General features: G+C 40.7%; 1 protein-coding gene across 1 annotated transcript; it reads left to right on the top strand.

The window, feature by feature from the left end:
• The first annotated feature begins 3,584 nt into the window (after window positions 1-3,584).
• On the top strand, window positions 3,585-15,737 carry LOC310986488 (myosin heavy chain, fast skeletal muscle-like). Its single transcript, XM_083972417.1, has 41 exons — window positions 3,585-3,600; window positions 3,849-3,898; window positions 4,235-4,447; window positions 4,652-4,795; window positions 5,547-5,703; window positions 5,794-5,821; window positions 6,050-6,164; window positions 6,255-6,347; window positions 6,456-6,519; window positions 6,635-6,733; window positions 6,832-6,935; window positions 7,236-7,374; window positions 7,504-7,622; window positions 8,032-8,181; window positions 8,306-8,476; window positions 8,577-8,883; window positions 9,002-9,072; window positions 9,232-9,319; window positions 9,401-9,518; window positions 9,612-9,735; window positions 9,845-9,981; window positions 10,127-10,382; window positions 10,479-10,721; window positions 10,823-10,999; window positions 11,082-11,227; window positions 11,433-11,523; window positions 11,631-12,020; window positions 12,133-12,259; window positions 12,346-12,464; window positions 12,582-12,778; window positions 12,873-13,056; window positions 13,146-13,311; window positions 13,612-13,736; window positions 13,819-14,127; window positions 14,226-14,429; window positions 14,504-14,629; window positions 14,708-14,878; window positions 14,971-15,075; window positions 15,189-15,284; window positions 15,365-15,496; window positions 15,592-15,737. Exons 3-41 carry the CDS (start codon window positions 4,247-4,249, stop codon window positions 15,610-15,612), a joined length of 5,814 nt encoding a protein of 1,937 aa, XP_083828543.1. The 5' UTR covers window positions 3,585-3,600; window positions 3,849-3,898; window positions 4,235-4,246; the 3' UTR covers window positions 15,613-15,737.
• The last annotated feature ends 4,618 nt before the right edge of the window (window positions 15,738-20,355 follow it).

The raw sequence follows: 20,355 nt of genomic DNA, 5'->3' as shown, positions 1-20,355 counted from the left end.
ATTTATTTAGTTGATAGTTTTTACATTGCGTTTTAATTCATTTTTATTGTGTAATTCAAAATTCAGTTTTAAATTCTCACATCTTTAACTGGGGCACTTGGTAAAGAAGATGGCAAAGGACACAGACATACAGTAATGCAGTAGTGAAGTATTCAATTAAACATTACAGTCAGCAAGAGTTTATACTGCAAAGCAATGAACTGCATTTCATCTTTTATGTCTATTGTCTATTTCTTTCTTTTTTCTTTTTTTTTTTTACTTTTTATTGAGTAAGTTCAGTGATTAACAAACAACACATATGACGCAGGACAGTAGGAACAAGAGGAGCAACATAGGCAGACAATATATAGGACAACATGGACAAAACAAAACACACAAACAAAACAACAACAACAACAACAACAACAAAATAATAATAATAATGGTGATGATAACACTTTGTCTAAGGCAACGATGTGTATGTAAGCACTGAAACTTTCCACACACATACAGTGAAAGAGCAGGCCAAGGCACTCAGGTAGGCACTGACATGTTTGTACTGAAACTATGACAAATATGAATAACAATCAATAAATGTAAGAAATCGAAATGCATCGTACCATATTTCCATGGCGATTTCCATGGCGATTCACGGTGGGATAGCCTCCACAGTGCCTCTGTGACCCTGTATACTGTAGAAACAGACTGGAAAAGACAAAACATAAAAAAAACGGTTGAGGTGTTGAGTGTGATGATGATAAAGAAGCTGATAACACAAGCGGCGTGCTCACATGTTTGCAACTTGAGGCTCCCTCTGGTGTTTATATGATGTCAATGACCCTCACCACCACCTTCTTGTGACAGTCATTGACACCATCAGGAGTTGACAACGGTGCTGAGCACCATGATATATGATCATACAGTATAATAACCCTTATCTATATAACACCTTTCAAAACAGTTACCAAATGCCATGACAAGAAAAAAAACCTGAGAAACAATGAAATATAAATTATGAGAATAAATAGATTTTTTAAAAATAAAATAAATAAACTTCTACAATAAATATAAAAACAGAACATTCTAAAAAAAATTTAATCAATTTATCGAATAAGAATCATGGGAAATAGCTCCTATCAACTTCAATAACTTTATTTGTCCCCAATGAGGCTATTTGTTGTGCAGGGGTGAGGAACATAAGAGCATTCAACACATCAGATGAGAACACTAAACAAACAAGGACACTGAACACACTAAACACAGATGTAACAGATACCGGTATAAATAAAGAATTGACCATAAATTACCCAGAGCAGTTCAGTTTTCACCCTGTGCTATTTACTGGGCAGAAGTTACTAGTAAAAATCATATCTTAGGTCATCCTACTGTATATTAATATAATGATAGATTGAGGAAGTTGGAAATGCGTCTTTAAGAGGGTGAGGAGGTCGATAGTCGGATCTCCTCAGGGAGTTTGTTCTAAAGAGTGGGGATCCTAAGAAGCCTCAGTGACTCAGTCTTCAGAGAGTGTGGAATGGTAAACAGAGCTTTGGCTCAGGTTGCGACTATGCACATATGTCATCAGTAGATTAAGGTATATAGAAAAGCTGTTTCATGTTACACCACAAATGTTTTGAATTTTGAATCTATTATTGTGCCAAGAGGCCACTTGCAGCTTATTTTAAACATACATTGTTCTATCATTGGTATGATTCTGCCAGTTCTTCTACATGAAGCTCATGGTTGGTGGACTGCTGGAGAAAGATCAGTCATCTCCTCTTCTCAACATGATCTCAGGAGCTCTACTGTAAGATGGACAAGCAGCTAGAGCCAAAATTCAACACTGAGCTAATTTTAACCAACAAACGCCAAACCTTTTCAAAAATAAAATGCTTTGACTTTCTCTCAGATGACAACAATTGCACTGTTCACTTGTTGATAGAACAGATTCATGTTAACATGCAGTGGAAGATTATAAGACCATAATACAATAAAAGGACACATGAAGAGAGACACTTCTATAAAGACATGACATTCAGGAGATTGTTCATGACCTTACGGCTCCGGCTACAGAGTCAATGAGCTTCACATGCACATCCTTCCTGAACAATCACAAATATTTTAAATCACTACCATACGACAACATATAGTCAATACTAGATGATATGAGTTAACCCATTGGCAATTACTGTTTACACCTAACTACAAGTGCAAGTTAAACACGGGTACACTGAGATAGAGATTTACCTACATTAATGCAGAATCACACATTTACAAAAGGTTTGAAATAAACTAAGAATATGTATACTTACATTGTTGAACATGGATGCTACCATACGTAAATGTTTATCCATGCTCTCTGTAGCCAGTTAGTGAACTGGAATGTTACTCAACACCAACCTTGGTTTGTTATGCTAAGCACAGTTGCTATTTGACAAATGAAGAAACTGACAGGCTGAGATCAAAGGCCATAAAAACACAATAAGCCTCTTGAGCATGTGGCATCTGGCTGGAGAATCAACTCAAGCCCTGAGCTATATTTGAGTTTTGCCCTAATAAGACAGAAGATTTCATGGCAGGAATCGTGTAACACACGCTAACTGAAGACAGTGGCTCATTATATCTTGTTGGTAACCACTTTAGAATTTCTTCTTATTCACTGCCATGAGAAGATCCTCTTTCTAATGGAAACAGTGCCTAATGGCACTCTACCCACACTTTAAACCCCACCGGCTGTGTCCACGTTCTTGTCAAGGATGCTTGGTGCACTTGTCATCTTTGACAATATTCTCTGTCTCATCTCATGCTGTTGACATTTAATGAACAAAACACATGCTGAATCTTTACAGATATGAAAATTTGTGAAAAAGTGATAGTGAATCCATCACTGAGCTGCTCTACATTTAGGGATTGTCTCAGTCTCTCCTGTGTACCTATTATGAACAAGAATAGAATAAGCTGGCACTGATGTAAGAAATCATGGCACTGGCTTTGTTTTTTAATTATTCTTGACTTGTAAGGACTTTGAAACACTATATCAGTGACTTTTTAAAGGTTCTCCAAAGCATAGCAAAGAGGTTACTGTTGTGCCAGAGCATTATAAAGATGTGCGAGTCACACCTTTGGACTGTGTGTAACTACTGACTTGCCCTTGAGCACAAAGTTTAAAAAAAACTTCACATCTGTACCTTGTTTGCACACAGCACAATCCATGAGCAGGAATAACTTCACGTTGACATGCTTCTTGAGCATGCATTATACTCATAATCTCTCTCTTGAAAAATGTTGCTCTGTTCCTCACACTTTCAAACAATTACTGTATCACTGAAGACAAAGCAAAAGACAACAACAGTAGTTTAATTATTCAAGAGTAATCGCTGTGTATATACACATATCTATAAAAACCTCCATTCCAAATAGATTCCAAGTTAGTCAATGAAGTGACACGGAAGACATCTAATAAATAGTGTAATATTACAGCCAGAGGTAATAACCACTGCACACCACAAGCATTGTGCCAGGCAACATGACCAAATACAGCAAGACACATGTGATCACTCTCTGATCACTCTTTATAAACGGAGCAGCAAACCTCCACCATGGACAGAGCCCCCAGCAAAGGTAGGTCTCTTATTGGAACATATTTAGGTAGAGTTATTCAACTGCTCCATTACAACTTATCATACAATTTTGTATTGAGTAAGTATTATTGAAAATGCAGTTACTTCAGTCTATTGGTATGTGTAAAGATATACAGTATATGTCTTTGTTTATAAGTATACGTTTTCGCTCAACATAATTCAAATAGAGTATGATAGTAACACCAAAAGTAAACTGTGTGAACCTTACATCTTTGATCTTATTTTCAGTCTGCACTGAAATCTGCTAGAAACACCTTCTTCACCTGCTGTGCTCCAAGGTAAATTGGGTAACATGACATGTCTTGTAGAATAACTCAGAGTGAGATGTGATTTAATCATTAGTTAATATATACTGAATTACAAGGCAAGGCATCTTTATTTATATAGTTAATTTCATACCCAGTTGTTTGTAACAGTTATTCCCAATGATCATAATAACTTACTTTAGGCTCTAGTATGGTGGTGGCTATTGTATCTGTATTTCACCAAATTTAATGAAAGACCATTTGAGACTATTAACAGATACCATAGGTCACCATTTGTTCCTCCATCTACTGTATCTGATTTTTTGTTACTTCAAATGAATGGCTATTGTTGTGTTTCCTCACTTGCAGTAAAAGGTCACCATGGGGGACGCAGAAATGGAGTGTTTTGGGCCGGCGGCCCCTTTCCTCCGCAAGCCAGAAAGAGAGAGAATTGAAGCTCAAAACACTCCATTTGATGCTAAAACAGCTTACTTTGTGACCGAGCCCAAAGAGATGTACCTCAAGGGGAAACTTACGAAGAGGGAGGGCGGCAAAGCCATTGTGGACACGCTCTGTGGAAAGGTAAGAACAGCCGCCTTTTGTTTTACAGAGCTTTACTTTTCTAATTGAGATCTAGACTACTGCAACATGTAACATTTTTGACAAAAATAAAAGGAAGTTGAAAAATGTGACTATAGCAGATAAGACACATTTTAAAATCTGACTATAAATTCAACAACAGATTACTACTTAATGGTAACTGTGTCTTTTCTGTCTCTGTAACAGACTCTAACTGTAAAGGATGATGAAGTCTTCCCCATGAACCCTCCAAAGTACGATAAGATTGAGGACATGGCCATGATGACCCACCTCAGTGAGCCCTCTGTGCTGTATAACCTCAAAGAGCGCTATGCAGCATGGATGATCTATGTGAGTATTGTGCAATTGGAATTACTTTCATTGCATATAGTGTACATGCACATCATTACAGTCTGGTCACACATGGGCAGCTGACTGACTCTCTCTATTTTTAATTTTGGGATTTTTCGACCACTCTTCCTTGCAGATCACACCAGGTTCTGATATCTTTTTAAGCCATGCTGCACACACATGCACGCACGCAAACATGTACACACAGCTCATATTTAAGCTCTGCCCACAGATTCTGATTGATGTTTCTGGTCATGACCATGAGGAGCTGCTCCATAGGCTTCAGCCCCTTCCATCAAATAGTTCATGATGCATTTTGAGGTGTGCTTTGGATCTTTATCCTAGTGTAGAAGCCAAACCTTTTCTAATCCAGACTGCTGCTGATTACACAAAATATTTAAGCTCTGTTTACAGTAACAGTTGGCAAGACAAACTTCTGATCAAATGCTGCTCTTTTTTTTCTCTCCAAATCCTCCCTGGGAGTTCAATTTGAGCTTCATCTGCCCACATCAAATTGACCCTGCCATATCCAGATGATCCCTTGCAGATCATCAGACATTCATGTTTGCATTGAGGTTCTAGATCAGGCTTTTATACACTGGTAACTGTTCCATGTGCATCAATGCTATACACTGGACTGATGGACTACCATCTCAATATTAACTAATCATCCCAGACATGCCTAAACCTTTGCATACAACTGAAGTCTGTAGAAAAATGTACCATTCTTCAATATTATCCATTTTTGTAGACCTACTCAGGGCTGTTCTGCGTCACTGTGAACCCCTACAAGTGGCTCCCAGTGTATGATTCAAAGGTTGTGTCAGGATACAGAGGAAAGAAGAGAGTTGAAGCTCCACCCCACATCTTCTCCATCTCAGACAACGCGTATCAGTTCATGCTCCAAGGTATCAATGTGTTAACAGTCCCTAAATGTAGCTGCTGCACTTCAGGAAAAGTATGTTTTAAATGTTATATGCCATTTTGATATCTTACAGACAGGGAGAACCAGTCAATCCTGATTACGTAAGAACCACCATTTTTCTATTTGTGTGAACAGTAATAATGTCATTTTGCACATTTTTAATATCTATCTATCTATCTATCTATCTATCTATCTATCTATCTATCTATCTATCTATCTATCTATCTATCTATCTATCTATCTATCTATCTATCTATCTATCTATCCATCTGTCTGTCTCCCTCTCTCTACAATAATTTCATTATTTCTTACATACAACTAAACTGCAGCGGAGAATCTGGTGCAGGAAAGACTGTCAACACCAAACGTGTCATCCAGTACTTTGCGACAATCGCAGTGGCTTCAGGAAAAAAGGCTGCTGAGCCAGTTGCTGGAAAAATGCAGGTGAGATAAGTTGAACATAAACATGAAATCCAAAAATCAAAAGAAGCTTAGGACTGTCAGAATGACAAAATGCAATGTTATGTTGTTTAGGGGTCGCTGGAGGATCAAATCATTGCAGCTAACCCACTGTTGGAGGCCTATGGTAATGCCAAGACTGTGAGGAATGACAACTCTTCTCGTTTTGTAAGTTCTTTTCAAATTTCTTTTGGATTTTGTAATTGTTTTGGAAATTGTGACAGTGATTATTCAACAAAAAATTATTCTAATAAAAATGTTAACCTTTTTCTGCAGGGTAAATTTATCAGAATTCACTTTGCAACAACGGGAAAACTAGCTTCAGCTGATATTGAGACATGTAAGACTTTTTGTGAAACTCATTGCACATTATATATCTACTGCATTGCCAAATCTTTCAGCTGTAACTCATGAGATTGCCCTGAACATTTTTTTAACAACTTCAACCAATACAGATCTGCTGGAGAAGTCTCGAGTGACGTTCCAGCTGTCTGCTGAGAGGAGCTACCACATCTTCTATCAGCTCACAACAGGACACAAGCCTGAGCTCATAGGTGTGTGATTGGTCAATAATGTGGAATGTCAATTATTCTAAAGAAACGGATGTCCCTCTCATGCTGTACTTTAATGCCTTTGGTGTCCTTTTCTTCAGAGGCTCTGCTGATCACCACAAATCCATATGACTATCCAATGGTCAGTCACGGTGAGATCACTGTCAAGAGTATCGATGACGTTGAAGAATTCGTCGCCACTGATGTAAGGACTACTTAAGTTTGATATTTTGCATTCATTTCTATAAGAAATCAGGCTCATGTACTTTTGTGATACCTGGTTTTGTTACTATTGGTAACACTACTTCAGCAATTCATGAGATAAATCCTATTTTCATGAAGCTTGACTGGACATCAATCATATGAAATAAGGTTTCTAATGCCCTCCATTTAGGTTAAAAAAAAAGGAAAAATACACTTTTAAAATTTTGGGCAGCTCAGTGGAACAGTGATTAGACCTGTTGACTGTTGAATCTGAGTAAGCTGTATTACCTTTTAATTGCAGACTGCTATTGACATCTTGGGCTTCACTGCTGAAGAGAAGGCTGCCATGTTCAAGCTGACTGGAGCTGTGATGCATCATGGAAACATGAAGTTTAAGCAGAAGCAGCGTGAAGAGCAGGCTGAGCCTGATGGCACTGAGGGTATGAAACTCACACACCATCAGCTTGAATGGAGGAGCACATGTTCTGACTTGTGATTTAGAACTGCACTAATAGCTTCGCTCTGGTAATGTGTGTTTTAAAGATGGCAACTTGTGTTCTTTTCTTCAGTGGCAGATAAAATCGCCTACCTCATGGGTCTGAACTCTGCTGATTTGCTGAAAGCACTTTGCTACCCCAGAGTGAAGGTCGGGAACGAGTTTGTGACCAAAGGTCAAACTGTCCCTCAGGTACAGAGGACAAAAGACAAACAACACAGTCTGTTCTCTGTTTTCACATACGGAATACTTTCTGTACTAATGGTTTAGAAAGGCTCTCACAGTTATGAGAGGCCATTTGCTTTCACATGTACAGTAACACCATACACTACTATTCTCTGTATGTGAGAGAGTATAGTAGTGTATGTGATAGTGTTGTAGTATATGTGAGAGAGTATGTTAGTGTAAGTGTAAGAGAATGGTAATGTCAGTATGATGTTACTTAAGGAAGTAAGTATGGATTATCTCTCAAAGGGCCTCTCATACCAACTTCTTATCTCAGCTCTATATGCTCTTAAACATGTTTCAACACAAAAACACAGAAATAACATTGACTACATTTTACAATTAATATGTGTGCACCTTTCATTTGTAAATCCAGGTCAACAATGCCGTCATGGCTCTCTGCAAGTCTGTCTATGAGAAAATGTTCTTATGGATGGTCGTCAGAATCAATGAGATGCTGGATACCAGGCAGCCCAGAAGCTTTTTCATCGGTGTCTTAGACATTGCTGGCTTTGAAATCTTTGATGTAAGTATGCCTGGCTGATGATAATGATGATGATGATGGGGGGTGGGGGGGTGGGGGGTAAAGTTAGTGTTGCTGAGGCCCTGTGCTTACATTTGATATCATTTCATACTTTCATCTCTTCAAGATGAACAGCTTGGAGCAGCTCTGTATCAACTTCACGAATGAAAAACTGCAACAGTTTTTCAACCACCACATGTTTGTCCTGGAACAAGAAGAGTACAAGAAAGAGGGAATTGAATGGGAGTTCATTGACTTTGGTATGGATTTGGCTGCCTGCATTGAGCTTATTGAGAAGGTGGGGAGATGCTACATATTCACAAATACAGAAAACTATCTGGTGACTCTTTTTCTGACTCTGGTTTTGTGTTAAATAATAATTTCCTCATGAATGACAGCCCATGGGTATCTTCTCCATCCTTGAAGAGGAGTGCATGTTCCCCAAGGCAACAGACATGACCTTCAAGAGCAAATTGTACGACCAGCATCTGGGGAAGACCGCCTCCTTCCAGAAACCAAAACCTGTCAAAGGCAAAGCTGAGGCACATTTCTCCTTGGTTCACTATGCTGGCACTGTTGATTACAATGTAATAGGCTGGCTGGACAAGAACAAGGATCCCCTGAACGACTCAGTGGTTCAGCTTTACCAGAAGTCCTCAGTCAAACTGCTGGCTCTCCTCTATGCATCACATGCTGGAGCAGAAGGTAAGGATCATATTTTATTTTGTAAAGTGTATTAGTTTGTGGTAAAAACAGGTCACCATGAAAAAAAAAAAAAGTATTAGTTTATGTAAACAATTCAAATGTAATGTTCTTGTCACAGCCGAGGGTGGTGGAAAAAAAGCTGGCAAGAAGAAGGGTGGATCTTTTCAGACTGTGTCTGCCCTGTTCAGGGTAAGTATCACAAATAACTGTCTAACAACAGTAAAGCAGTATAGTGACTGGAGGGATGGATGGACACCCCCCAAAGATGCTAGTGGTACAAGAAATAGCAAATGGATTGTGTAATTTATTATTAACTGTGCTAGTAATTCACTTCTTTTAACATTGCAGGAGAATTTGGGCAAGCTGATGACCAACTTGAGGAGCACTCACCCTCACTTTGTACGTTGCTTGATTCCCAATGAATCAAAGACCCCAGGTAAATCTAGTATTAGTATTGATGTTGACAAGACAATACTGTATTCAGGCAACATTGAACTGAATTTAGCATTTCTTTAAGGTCTGATGGAGAACTTCCTGGTTATCCACCAGCTGAGATGTAACGGTGTGCTGGAAGGTATCAGGATCTGCAGGAAAGGTTTCCCCAGCAGAATCCTCTACGGTGACTTTAAGCAGAGGTACCTACTGATTAACCAAGATTTACCAGTTTTTTCTTCACCATCTTATGATCAAATATTTTTCCCTGATCTGATCAATTTCCCTCCAATCAGATACAAAGTATTGAATGCCAGTGTCATCCCAGAGGGGCAGTTTATTGACAACAAGAAGGCCTCAGAGAAACTTTTGGGCTCTATTGATGTAGACCATACTCAGTACAAATTTGGACACACAAAGGTAATCAGTCATTCTGTTGCGAATTGTAGGTATTTATAGGAATACAAACCCTGATTCTGTAAGTGAGTACAACTTCATTTAAAGTTACACAACTAACACTTTCTTTTAGGTGTTCTTCAAAGCTGGTCTGCTGGGAACTCTGGAGGAGATGAGAGATGAGAAACTGGCTTATCTGGTCACAATGACTCAGGCTCTGTGCAGAGGTTTCCTCATGAGGAGAGAGTTTGTCAAGATGATGGAGCGCAGGTACCGTAGACATTTCAAAAACCGTGCATTCATCGATTTATCAGACCACATATTTATTTTGAAAACTTAATCCATACTTCTTATCAATTCAGTTTTCAGTAGCTAAATGAATCTGTGCATTCTGCTTCTTACCCATTATCCCCAGGGAGGCAATCTACTCTATTCAGTACAACATCCGCTCATTCATGAATGTCAAAACTTGGCCATGGATGAAGTTATACTTCAAGATTAAGCCTCTGCTGAAGAGTGCAGAGACTGAGAAAGAGATGGCCCAAATGAAAGAGGACTTTGAAAAGACTAAAGAAGAGCTTGCAAAGGCCCTGGCCAAGAAGAAAGAACTGGAGGAGAAGATGGTTTCTCTCCTACAGGAGAAGAATGATCTCCTGTTGCAAGTGCAGTCTGTAAGTTGCACCATCCTGCTTGATGTGTATTTCCACTTAATATCCTTCATCAATTTCCAGCTTTGATGACATGAACATGCTCATTTTGACTTGTAGGAGGGTGAAAACCTTTCTGATGCTGAGGAAAGGTGTGAGGGGCTGATAAAAGCAAAAATCCAACTTGAGGCCAAACTCAAAGAGACAAGTGAGAGGCTAGAGGATGAGGAGGAGATGAATGCTGAGTTGACTGCAAAGAAGAGGAAGCTGGAGGATGAGTGCTCCGAGTTGAAGAAGGACATTGATGATTTGGAGCTCACCCTGGCGAAGGTGGAAAAGGAGAAACATGCCACTGAGAACAAGGTGACAATCAGTTTATTGAATTGTGTGCATTTTAAATATGCTTTGATATTACATTATTTGATTTCATTAATTTAATAATTTCACTTGTTTGAACTCTCTAGGTTAAAAACCTTACAGAGGAAATGACTTCTCTCGATGAGACCATTGCCAAGCTGACCAAGGAGAAGAAAGCCCTCCAAGAGGCCCATCAGCAGGTCCTTGATGATCTGCAGGCAGAGGAAGACAAAGTCAACACTCTGACAAAGGCCAAGACCAAGCTGGAGCAACAAGTGGATGATGTGAGTAAAAATGATTGACAGGGCTTTCAGTCCCTGAGAAAATTGAAAACACAAAAATAATGCCTTGTCTTGGTAAAAACAGCTTGAAGGTTCTCTGGAGCAAGAAAAGAAGATTCGCATGGACCTGGAGCGAGCTAAAAGAAAGCTTGAGGGAGATCTCAAGTTGGCCCATGAAACCATCATGGATCTTGAGAATGACAAGCAGCAGTCTGATGAGAAAATAAAGAAGTGAGTGAAATTATATTAATCCGTTTTTTTTTAACAGTGTAGTCATGTTTGGTCTAACTGCATTGATCAGGACATACAATAGCCAAAGATCATTGAAAACTTTTCAACAAACCTGCCGTACAGTTCAAATTCAGTTTTGAACTGAAACTGCATTTACAAGATAAATGAATGTTGAAAATTGATTTCGATAAATTGTCCAATACAGGAAGGACTTTGAAACAAGCCAGCTTATTAGCAAGATTGAGGATGAGCAAACACTTGGTGCTCAGCTTCAGAAAAAGATCAAAGAACTTCAGGTTGGTACAGCATTAATTTTTTAAGGACCCAGATACGCTTGACTTGTTGACAGCAAGGTATTAGAATGTGGATGTGTTCATTCCTTTTGTGAACATATAAATATCAGGCTCGTATTGAGGAGCTGGAGGAGGAGATTGAGGCTGAGAGGGCTGCTCGGGCCAAGGTGGAGAAGCAGAGGTCTGATCTCTCCAGGGAACTTGAGGAGATCAGCGAGAGGCTTGAAGAGGCTGGTGGAGCAACATCTGTTCAGATTGAGATGAACAAGAAGCGCGAGGCTGAGTTCCAGAAGCTGCGTCGTGATCTTGAAGAGTCCACCCTGCAGCACGAAGCCACCGCCGCAGCTTTGCGCAAGAAGCAGGCTGACAGTGTGGCAGAGTTGGGAGAACAGATTGACAACCTGCAGAGAGTCAAGCAGAAGCTGGAGAAAGAGAAAAGTGAATACAAGATGGAGATTGATGACCTCTCAAGCAATATGGAGGCTGTCGCCAAAGCAAAGGTAAAACAAAACATTTCAGGTCTGCCTCTGGTCTCTCTTATAATAAGATATGTTCTCTCTTATAATAATATGTTGCACTGCTTTATACCAACATAACCTTTGTTGATTTAAGACCAATCTGGAGAAAATGTGTCGTACTCTTGAGGATCAATTCAGTGAGATGAAATCTAAAAGTGAGGAATGTGTGCGACAACTGAATGACATTGGGGTTCAAAGGGCAAGACTGCAAACAGAAAACGGTGAGAAAAAATATATTGTTTGCATTTTTTTACTGATTCCAACCAGTTAAAAATCTAATTCAACGTCCATCCTTGTTGTGCCTTAGGTGAAATGAGTCGCCAGCTGGAGGAGAAAGAAGCCCTGATCTCTCAGCTGACACGTAGCAAGCAGGCTTACACCCAGCAAACGGAGGAGCTCAAGAGGCACATTGAAGAGGAAGTTAAAGTACGTGTGCATTAAAAATACAGACCATAACAGAACTGAGATGAAGTGTGAAGTGGGAGAAAGTTCAATGAACAAAATTAAATGAGTATATAATAAATGGCTTTATTGTTTTCTCAGGCTAAGAACGCCCTGGCTCATGGAGTTCAGTCAGCCCGTCATGACTGTGACCTGCTCAGAGAGCAGTATGAGGAGGAGCAGGAGGCCAAGGCTGAGCTGCAGCGTGCCATGTCCAAGGCCAACAGCGAGGTGGCTCAGTGGAGAACCAAATATGAGACTGATGCTATTCAGCGTACTGAGGAGCTGGAGGAGGCTAAGTAATGGACCGTCCTGAAGTCATACTATGTTCACATGCACTGATTCTGTATATGATCATTGACCATTCAACCTGTTTACTGTATGTCTTAACAGGAAAAAGCTTGCCCAGCGTCTTCAGGATGCTGAGGAGTCCATTGAGGCTGTGAATGCAAAATGTGCCTCTCTGGAAAAGACAAAGCAGAGACTGCTTGGGGAAGTGGAGGACCTGATGATTGATGTGGAGAGAGCTAATGCTCTGGCTGCTAACCTCGACAAGAAGCAGAGGAACTTTGACAAGGTTAGATTTTAATTTTTGCTTTGTGCTTTTGAATGAAGACTACAGAACTGTGTGTCACTGAAACATTTGGTTCTTCTTTATGGTTTCAGGTTCTCGCTGAGTGGAAGCAGAAGTATGAGGAGAGCCAGGCAGAGCTGGAGGGAGCTCAGAAAGAAGCTCGTTCTCTCAGTACTGAGATGTTCAAGCTGAAAAATTCATATGAAGAAACTTTGGATCACCTGGAGACCTTAAAGAGGGAGAACAAAAACCTGCAACGTATGAAAAGTTTAAAAATACTCAATACTCGTATAAGCCAAAGAATTAACAGTGGTCTGATTTGCAGTTTAAGATTTTGCAGCTGACTTTCCTTTGTACATTGAGGCTAACACCTTTTCAGAAACTGTTTCATGTGCTATATGTATAAGAAGAGGTTATGAAGAATATGGCCAGTCAACAGGTTTAATGTGCATGGTCTATTATTTTAAACTAACATCGGTAGTGTAATCTCATTTTATGTGTTGCAGTCTTAATTCATACCAGACATCCTAAATTCCCTTTTCATTTTGTTTCTTAAAGAGGAGATCTCTGATTTAACTGAGCAAATTGGTGAGAGTGGAAAAACCATCCATGAATTGGAGAAAGCGAAAAAGATCGCAGAGACAGAGAAGTCTGAACTCCAGACTTCACTTGAAGAGGCAGAGGTACAGTCAGACAAAATATATTTTCATAAAGATAATATTGAGTAATACTGAAGCTACATAACATGTATTTATTTTTGTCAAGGCTACCCTTGAGCATGAGGAATCCAAGATTCTCCGTATTCAGCTGGAGCTCACCCAGGTCAAGGGTGAAATTGACAGGAAACTTGCGGAGAAGGATGAGGAGATGGAGCAGATCAAGAGGAACAGCCAGAGAGTAATTGAGTCGATGCAGAGCACTTTGGACGCTGAGGTCAGGAGCAGGAATGATGCCCTGAGAATCAAGAAGAAGATGGAGGGAGACCTGAATGAGATGGAGATTCAGCTGAGCCATGCCAACCGCCAGGCAGCTGAAGCCCAGAAACATCTGAGAAACGTGCAGGGACAGCTAAAGGTATCTCCACCGGAGGATCTGTTGCAGAGCATTTTCTCTTTATAAAAAGGTCACAGAATTTTTTTGGGTGATATAGCGATCAATGTTTCACAATCTAGGATGCCCAGCTGCACCTTGATGAAGCTATCAGGAGTCAGGAAGACATGAAGGAGCAGGTTGCCATGGTGGAGCGCAGGAATAACCTGATGTTGGCCGAGATCGAGGAGCTGAGAGTTGCACTGGAGCAGACAGAGAGAGGCCGCAAAGTGGCTGAACAGGAGCTGGTTGATGCCAGCGAGCGTGTGGGACTACTGCACTCTCAGGTAGATAAAGATTCAATGTGTAACACCTAACTGTTGGAAATGGCAGAACATAATTAAAACTGATATTTGTACAGAATACCAGTCTCATCAACACCAAGAAGAAGCTGGAGGCTGATCTTGTCCAGATCCAGGGTGAAGTAGAGGATGCTGTTCAGGAAGCAAGAAACGCTGAAGAAAAGGCCAAGAAGGCCATCACTGATGTGAGCCAAATATTCCAGATGTTGCTCCTTGTTTCTCTCACTGGAGGAATGTCTGTAGTCATGGTTGCTGTTTTATAGGCTGCCATGATGGCAGAGGAGCTGAAGAAGGAGCAGGACACCAGTGCTCATTTGGAGAGGATGAAGAAGAACCTGGAGGTGACAGTGAAGGACCTGCAGCACCGTCTGGACGAAGCTGAGAATCTGGCCATGAAGGGCGGCAAGAAGCAACTCCAGAAACTGGAGGCCAGGGTAAATGCCATGTGGACCTACCATTTTATATTCATTGTGCACCAGGACAATCTGTTTTTCATTTTAAAATCACTACACTTTTTTCATTCCAGGTCCGCGAATTGGAGGCTGAAGTTGATGCTGAGCAGAGGCGTAGTGCTGAGGCTATCAAGGGGGTGCGGAAATATGAGAGGAGAGTGAAGGAACTAACCTATCAGGTCAGTCACTATCAAAATTGCTACAACTACTTATAATCATAATGATGTGCTGTATTGAAAAGAGTAGAGGCATGTTTCCACCACAATGTTTAACCATTTCCTGATTACTACAGTATGAGGAGGACAAGAAGAACATTACTAGACTTCAGGACCTGGTTGACAAGCTGCAGCTCAAAGTGAAATCTTACAAGAGACAGTCTGAGGAGGCTGTGAGTAACCTTCTCATTATCAGGCACGTAATAAAAATGTCAGTCGACAGGTTTTGACTTCACTGTGGTTTATTATACAGGAGGAGCAGGCCAACACTCACCTGTCCAGGTACAGGAAGGTTCAGCATGAGATGGAGGAGGCTCAGGAGCGCGCCGACATCGCTGAGTCCCAGGTCAACAAGCTGAGGGCAAAGAGCCGGGAGATCGTCAGGGTAAAAATAATTATCCGTGTCCCATTCAGTTAGCAGAATTGTTTGTTTGTCTTATAATATATATATACTGTATTATGTTTGTTTTTTCATTTCAGACTAAGGAAGCAGAGGAGTGAGGTGGAAATCAAGGTTCTCCAGTAACAAGAAATCATAAAATATGAGTATCTTGTTACTTGTTCACTATGGCATGTTAAGTATGCTGTGAAATCCAAAAGTCAATAAAAAGGTTGACAGTTTGTTGCGTTGCTTTGATTCTGTCTCATCATTTTTGAATACCTGATTGATTGATTGATTTTGCATCCAACATCAACATTCTTATTTTCAGTATACACTATTATCAGCTCAAGTTCATTTCATTTTCTGTTCTGCAGTGCTATTTTTTGTGTTTTTTTTTCCTGTGGTGTCTATTTGGTCAAGGGCTTCATGATGTACATGGCACACAGCTACATTATTAAGGCGCTGCTGTGACATGGTTGATCTTTTTTTAAGTATATTTTTTGGGGCCTTTAATGGACAGGAGAGTTGGGAGAGAGACAGGAAATGGGAGGCAGAGAGGGGGAGAATGACACACAGGATAGGGCCGCTCGACACAGGATTCGAACCGGGGCCGCCTGCAGTGAGGACTATTAGCCTCAACACATGGGGCAGGTGCTCTACCAACTGAGCTATAAACCACCGCAGACATGGTTGATCTTAACCAGGTGTTCAGTCTTTTGAATGTACTAAAGCTTCGTTCAGCTTCAGCTGAGGACACAGGAACGCCCAACAACATAGTGATGGCAACAGCAGTTCTTTTGAAGTAGTAAATCACTAATATCAGTTCATTAAAAAGATTTGTTCAAAAAATCCGTTCACCGAATCGCTCAGTGCTTGGCGGGAGCCCTGACTGCATAGTCTGACTCCCAGCCGATCATAATTCAGTTCATGACTCCGCCCTGCAGCCCTAAGGTTCACTGTGAAGTGGGCACAGACCTTCACCAACAAAACGACACATTCACGAACAGCAAAACACTACTTACTACATTCAGTAAACAACAAAATTCTATCCTGTACTGTAATATTCCAGCAGTGTTTTTGGCCTGTGCTGACTAACTAGCTCTACCGGTGTAACTATCAGGGGGATTTCTTCGGTGAGGGGTTTGAATTGGCTCAATACCCAGGGAGTCTGACATTGACACTGCTTTCTCAAAAACTTCCACAAAATGTTTCTCATTCCTCTTTTTTTGAAGAGTTGAGCTAACATATTCAACAGCAGTCTGCATGCCTGGAGTTGTTTGGGACTGCTTTTGTAGTGACTTGTTTAGGCAATCAAGCTCTCGCGAAACCTCTGATGCTACCAGCAGTCGAAGATGTTTAACCCTTCTGGGAGCGATCTAGGAAACCTTTGGCCCTTGTGCCAGTGTCAGAACCTACTGAGGCCATTTCCTCCAAAGTGGACAAGACAGCCTCATACTGACTAAGGACTGTATCAACAGCTTGTCCACAGACACAGAGGTTTCACAGCTTTTGTACATCCCTCTGATGTTGTCTGTCCGGCCAACAGCCCCTTCAAGTTGCTAAGAGTTCCAAGTTCATGGACCCACTGCAATGAGTCACGTACCAAAGGAGAAGCACTGCAAGCACTTTGTGTTATGAGCTTTACACAATGTGCACCACAATGCACATATAGAGCCAATGGCTGCTCCCTCTTCAATATTGCCTGTGCCCCTGAGCACTCCCCCGACATATTAGCAATGCCATCATATGTCTGACCTCGTATGAGTTGGCAATAACAATTTCAGTTTTCAATTTCAGGCTTACAAGGTCAGACATATGATGGCATTGCTAATATGTCGGCGAAGTGCTATATATATAAAATAACATCCATTATGACTGAATATTGAACCACTGTTAAGGACCTGATTGTTGCTGCGATGCCTCTGACAATTGTGTTAGCAAGCAAGATTAAGTATTCATATTGGCACTGTGGACTGGCATAATCATGGCAACAGGTGAGCCAAGAGGAAAGAACAGGGTCATCCTTTGCAAGTAACTTTACACGGTGGAACATATTCCCTTCATTTGCCTTGTGTCCTTGAAATGCTACTCCCTGCCTAGGAAGATACCTGAAAGCACCCATTATTTTCTCCAGACAATACTGTGCTTCTTTCTGCTGTTTAGCCAATGCACTTGATATTTGTGTGTGAATTGGAGTTTGCCCCTGCGCATTGATTGTGATATGCATGATGGTGTGCTTTACTGGCTTGGTGACGACTAAAGCAAACTGTAACATTCTTCCAGTTATTGAAACCTTTCATACAGAAGGCAGGGTCATTCTCACTGTCAGGGTCAGGGTCACTGTTTTTTTATGGTGTAGGCTTTAACACATTCAAAACACAGAACCTTTTTCAAGGCTGGACTGTAGTGAAGCCAGTACTGACTGTACCAGCTCGTCTGAAACCACAACACCTTGTTTGGGAGATGCTGTACAGTAGGCTACTTCTGAATTTTGGATTATGCTGGTATGGCTTACCCCCCATGGTGCTGCTACAGCGACTTGTTTTCGGGTCAGATTCCACTCACTGTCTCCTAATCAATATTAGCAATTTCAGAACGTATTTTTTTTTCATCATGTTATAATAACTTACAACTAAGTGAACATGTGAGTTGCTAATTTACAATTAATCCACCAGAGCATAATTGTTTAATTGTAGTAGAATTTTAAGACCTCACCTGAAGCCCTGAGTTTCCAGCTGCTTCTCCGTCAACCTGCCCTGGCACATCTTCTCTGGATTTCTTCTGATTTTCCTTTTGGTGATAAATGATTCATGGATGAAAAATATACATATAAATGTTTCGTTAAACCTGAGGTTATTTTTGAGGGCTGATGAGTAAACAGAATTATGAAACCAACTTGTTCTGCTATAATATTTTTACCCCAAAATAAAGTCATTATCAATTATCAGGTTTTTTTCTATCATATAAGACTTAGGTGCAACACCGAAGTATTTCCACACACCACCTAAGCAAAATGAAAAAAAAAGGCTTAACTAAACTAAAACTATATAATCCATTCATTTTATTCCAAGCCTACAGCGGTTAGCTTGTAAATGCAAGATAAATTACAATTACATTGTTAACCAACATCAGTTAACATTACTCTCCACAGTACCTTTTCATATTCAATCTAATTGGCTATACTGGCTTGTTAGTTCACTAGCAGCTACCTATTCACCTACTCTCTGGGCAGTGAAGAAACTTCTTATGTGCACTGACTCCTTTGCCCTTTTTGGTGGCATTTTACAGCATATCTACATTACGTGGAAAATATACCGACAAGTTATGCACAAGGTTACGTTGTGTGCTGTGCAGTGAATTACGAATTACGAATTGATGACTTACGATTTTCAGCCACATCGCTTCACTTCTCCTCCAACCGTTGCTGCCTCAGTCTGAAATCGTGTATGTAAGCGCTCTCCCTTTTAACCAATAAAATGTTAGCATAGACACAGTCGGCAAGCAAGGAAACGTCACTTCCGGTTAGGGCCGTGGGGGAAAACAAACCGTGTCCCCCATACACACTCATGCAAAAACGCGGCATTTTAAACCTTTGTCAAAGGCTTTTTCGCCGTCCTGTCTTAGTTTTAATCACATGTATATGCTGACAGAGAGCTATATTTTTAGAAACTCATCACGATCTGGGTCGATTGTTGTCCGTACATTTAAAAATATTAGGTATTTCACAGTCAGTCATATTTGTCTTCCCCCACGGCTCTGACGCTCTCTTAGTCGCCGCCGGCCGGCTCTAGACACTCGTAGACACTGCCTGAGTTATTGTGTATTATTTTGCACCGCAAATAAATTCAAAAACCACAACCTGAACTTTTATATCGGAACTTCGTTCATCTTCTCCAAACGTGTAACGCTCTGACCGGAAGTGAAGGTTGCCGACCCTGCTGACTCGGTGTAGGCTATGGCTGTGAAAACTTTATATTTTAAGATGTACGGACAGCAATCGACCCAGATCGTGATGAGTTTTCTAATATATAGCTCTTTGTCAGCATATACATGTGATTAAAACTAAGACAGGACGGCGAACAAGCGTTTGACAAAGGTTTAAAATGCCGCCTTTTTGCATGAGTGTGTATGGGGAAAACGGTTTGTTTTCCCCCACGGCCCTAACCGGAAGTGACGTTTCCTTGCTTGCCGACTGTGTCTATAGGGCTCTTTCTTCTGGGGCAGTTTAACTAGACGGGTGGAGGATCAGAGCGCAGAAGCAAGCCCCAACCCGCTGTGACGCACGTGAAGGTGTACCTGTATATCAAACTGATCCCGCTGCACCTATAGAGCTGAGCGATTGTTTTTTTTGGTTGACTTCTTTCAATTTGTAGGACTTTGCAGACATTAGTGATGAAAAAGTAAACAAAACATTTAAATACTGTCACAGGTACTGTGCTAGTCAATAAGTTTTATTATAGTTATAGGCAACTGACCAAACGTATAGTTTGAATGCTGAATAGAACTTTTGCATTTCAATAGTTTGATACTTTATACCTCGTTCACAAACTCCTTCTCCTGATCAGTTAAAATGTGCTTGGGCACTTCAAACTGATAAATCTTCAGAAGGCGTTGAGACATTTCGGCATTTTTGACTTCAGTGAATATATGCCCGTGGCCACTGCACACACTGCATGTACTGGTACATTTTTGTAATATTGTTCTTGTGTCCTTGATGCATGTGCTGTGGATGTATTGACAGACAGCTCAACACTTCACTCTCATCAAAACACTGATTGCAATTTTTCCTGGCAGATGATGCAGGACCGGCTAATAACAACAAAAAGCTGCCACAAAACATTACCTGCTGCACCAAAAAGAGT

The sequence above is a fragment of the Trachurus trachurus genome, assembly GCF_905171665.1.
Source record: "Trachurus trachurus genome assembly, chromosome: 5".
Classification (NCBI taxonomy): domain Eukaryota; kingdom Metazoa; phylum Chordata; class Actinopteri; order Carangiformes; family Carangidae; genus Trachurus; species Trachurus trachurus.
This window is presented reverse-complemented; position numbering and strand designations above follow the sequence as displayed.

Coding starts and splice junctions, on each gene's coding strand:
- LOC310986488 (XM_083972417.1), top strand. CDS start 4,247: ATGGGGGACGCAGAAATGGAGTGTTTTGGGCCGGCGGCCCCTTTCCTC. Junction 5,704..5,793: donor GTATCAGTTCATGCTCCAAG/GTATCAATGTGT, acceptor GATATCTTACAG/ACAGGGAGAACCAGTCAATC. Junction 12,465..12,581: donor ACATTGAAGAGGAAGTTAAA/GTACGTGTGCAT, acceptor TTGTTTTCTCAG/GCTAAGAACGCCCTGGCTCA.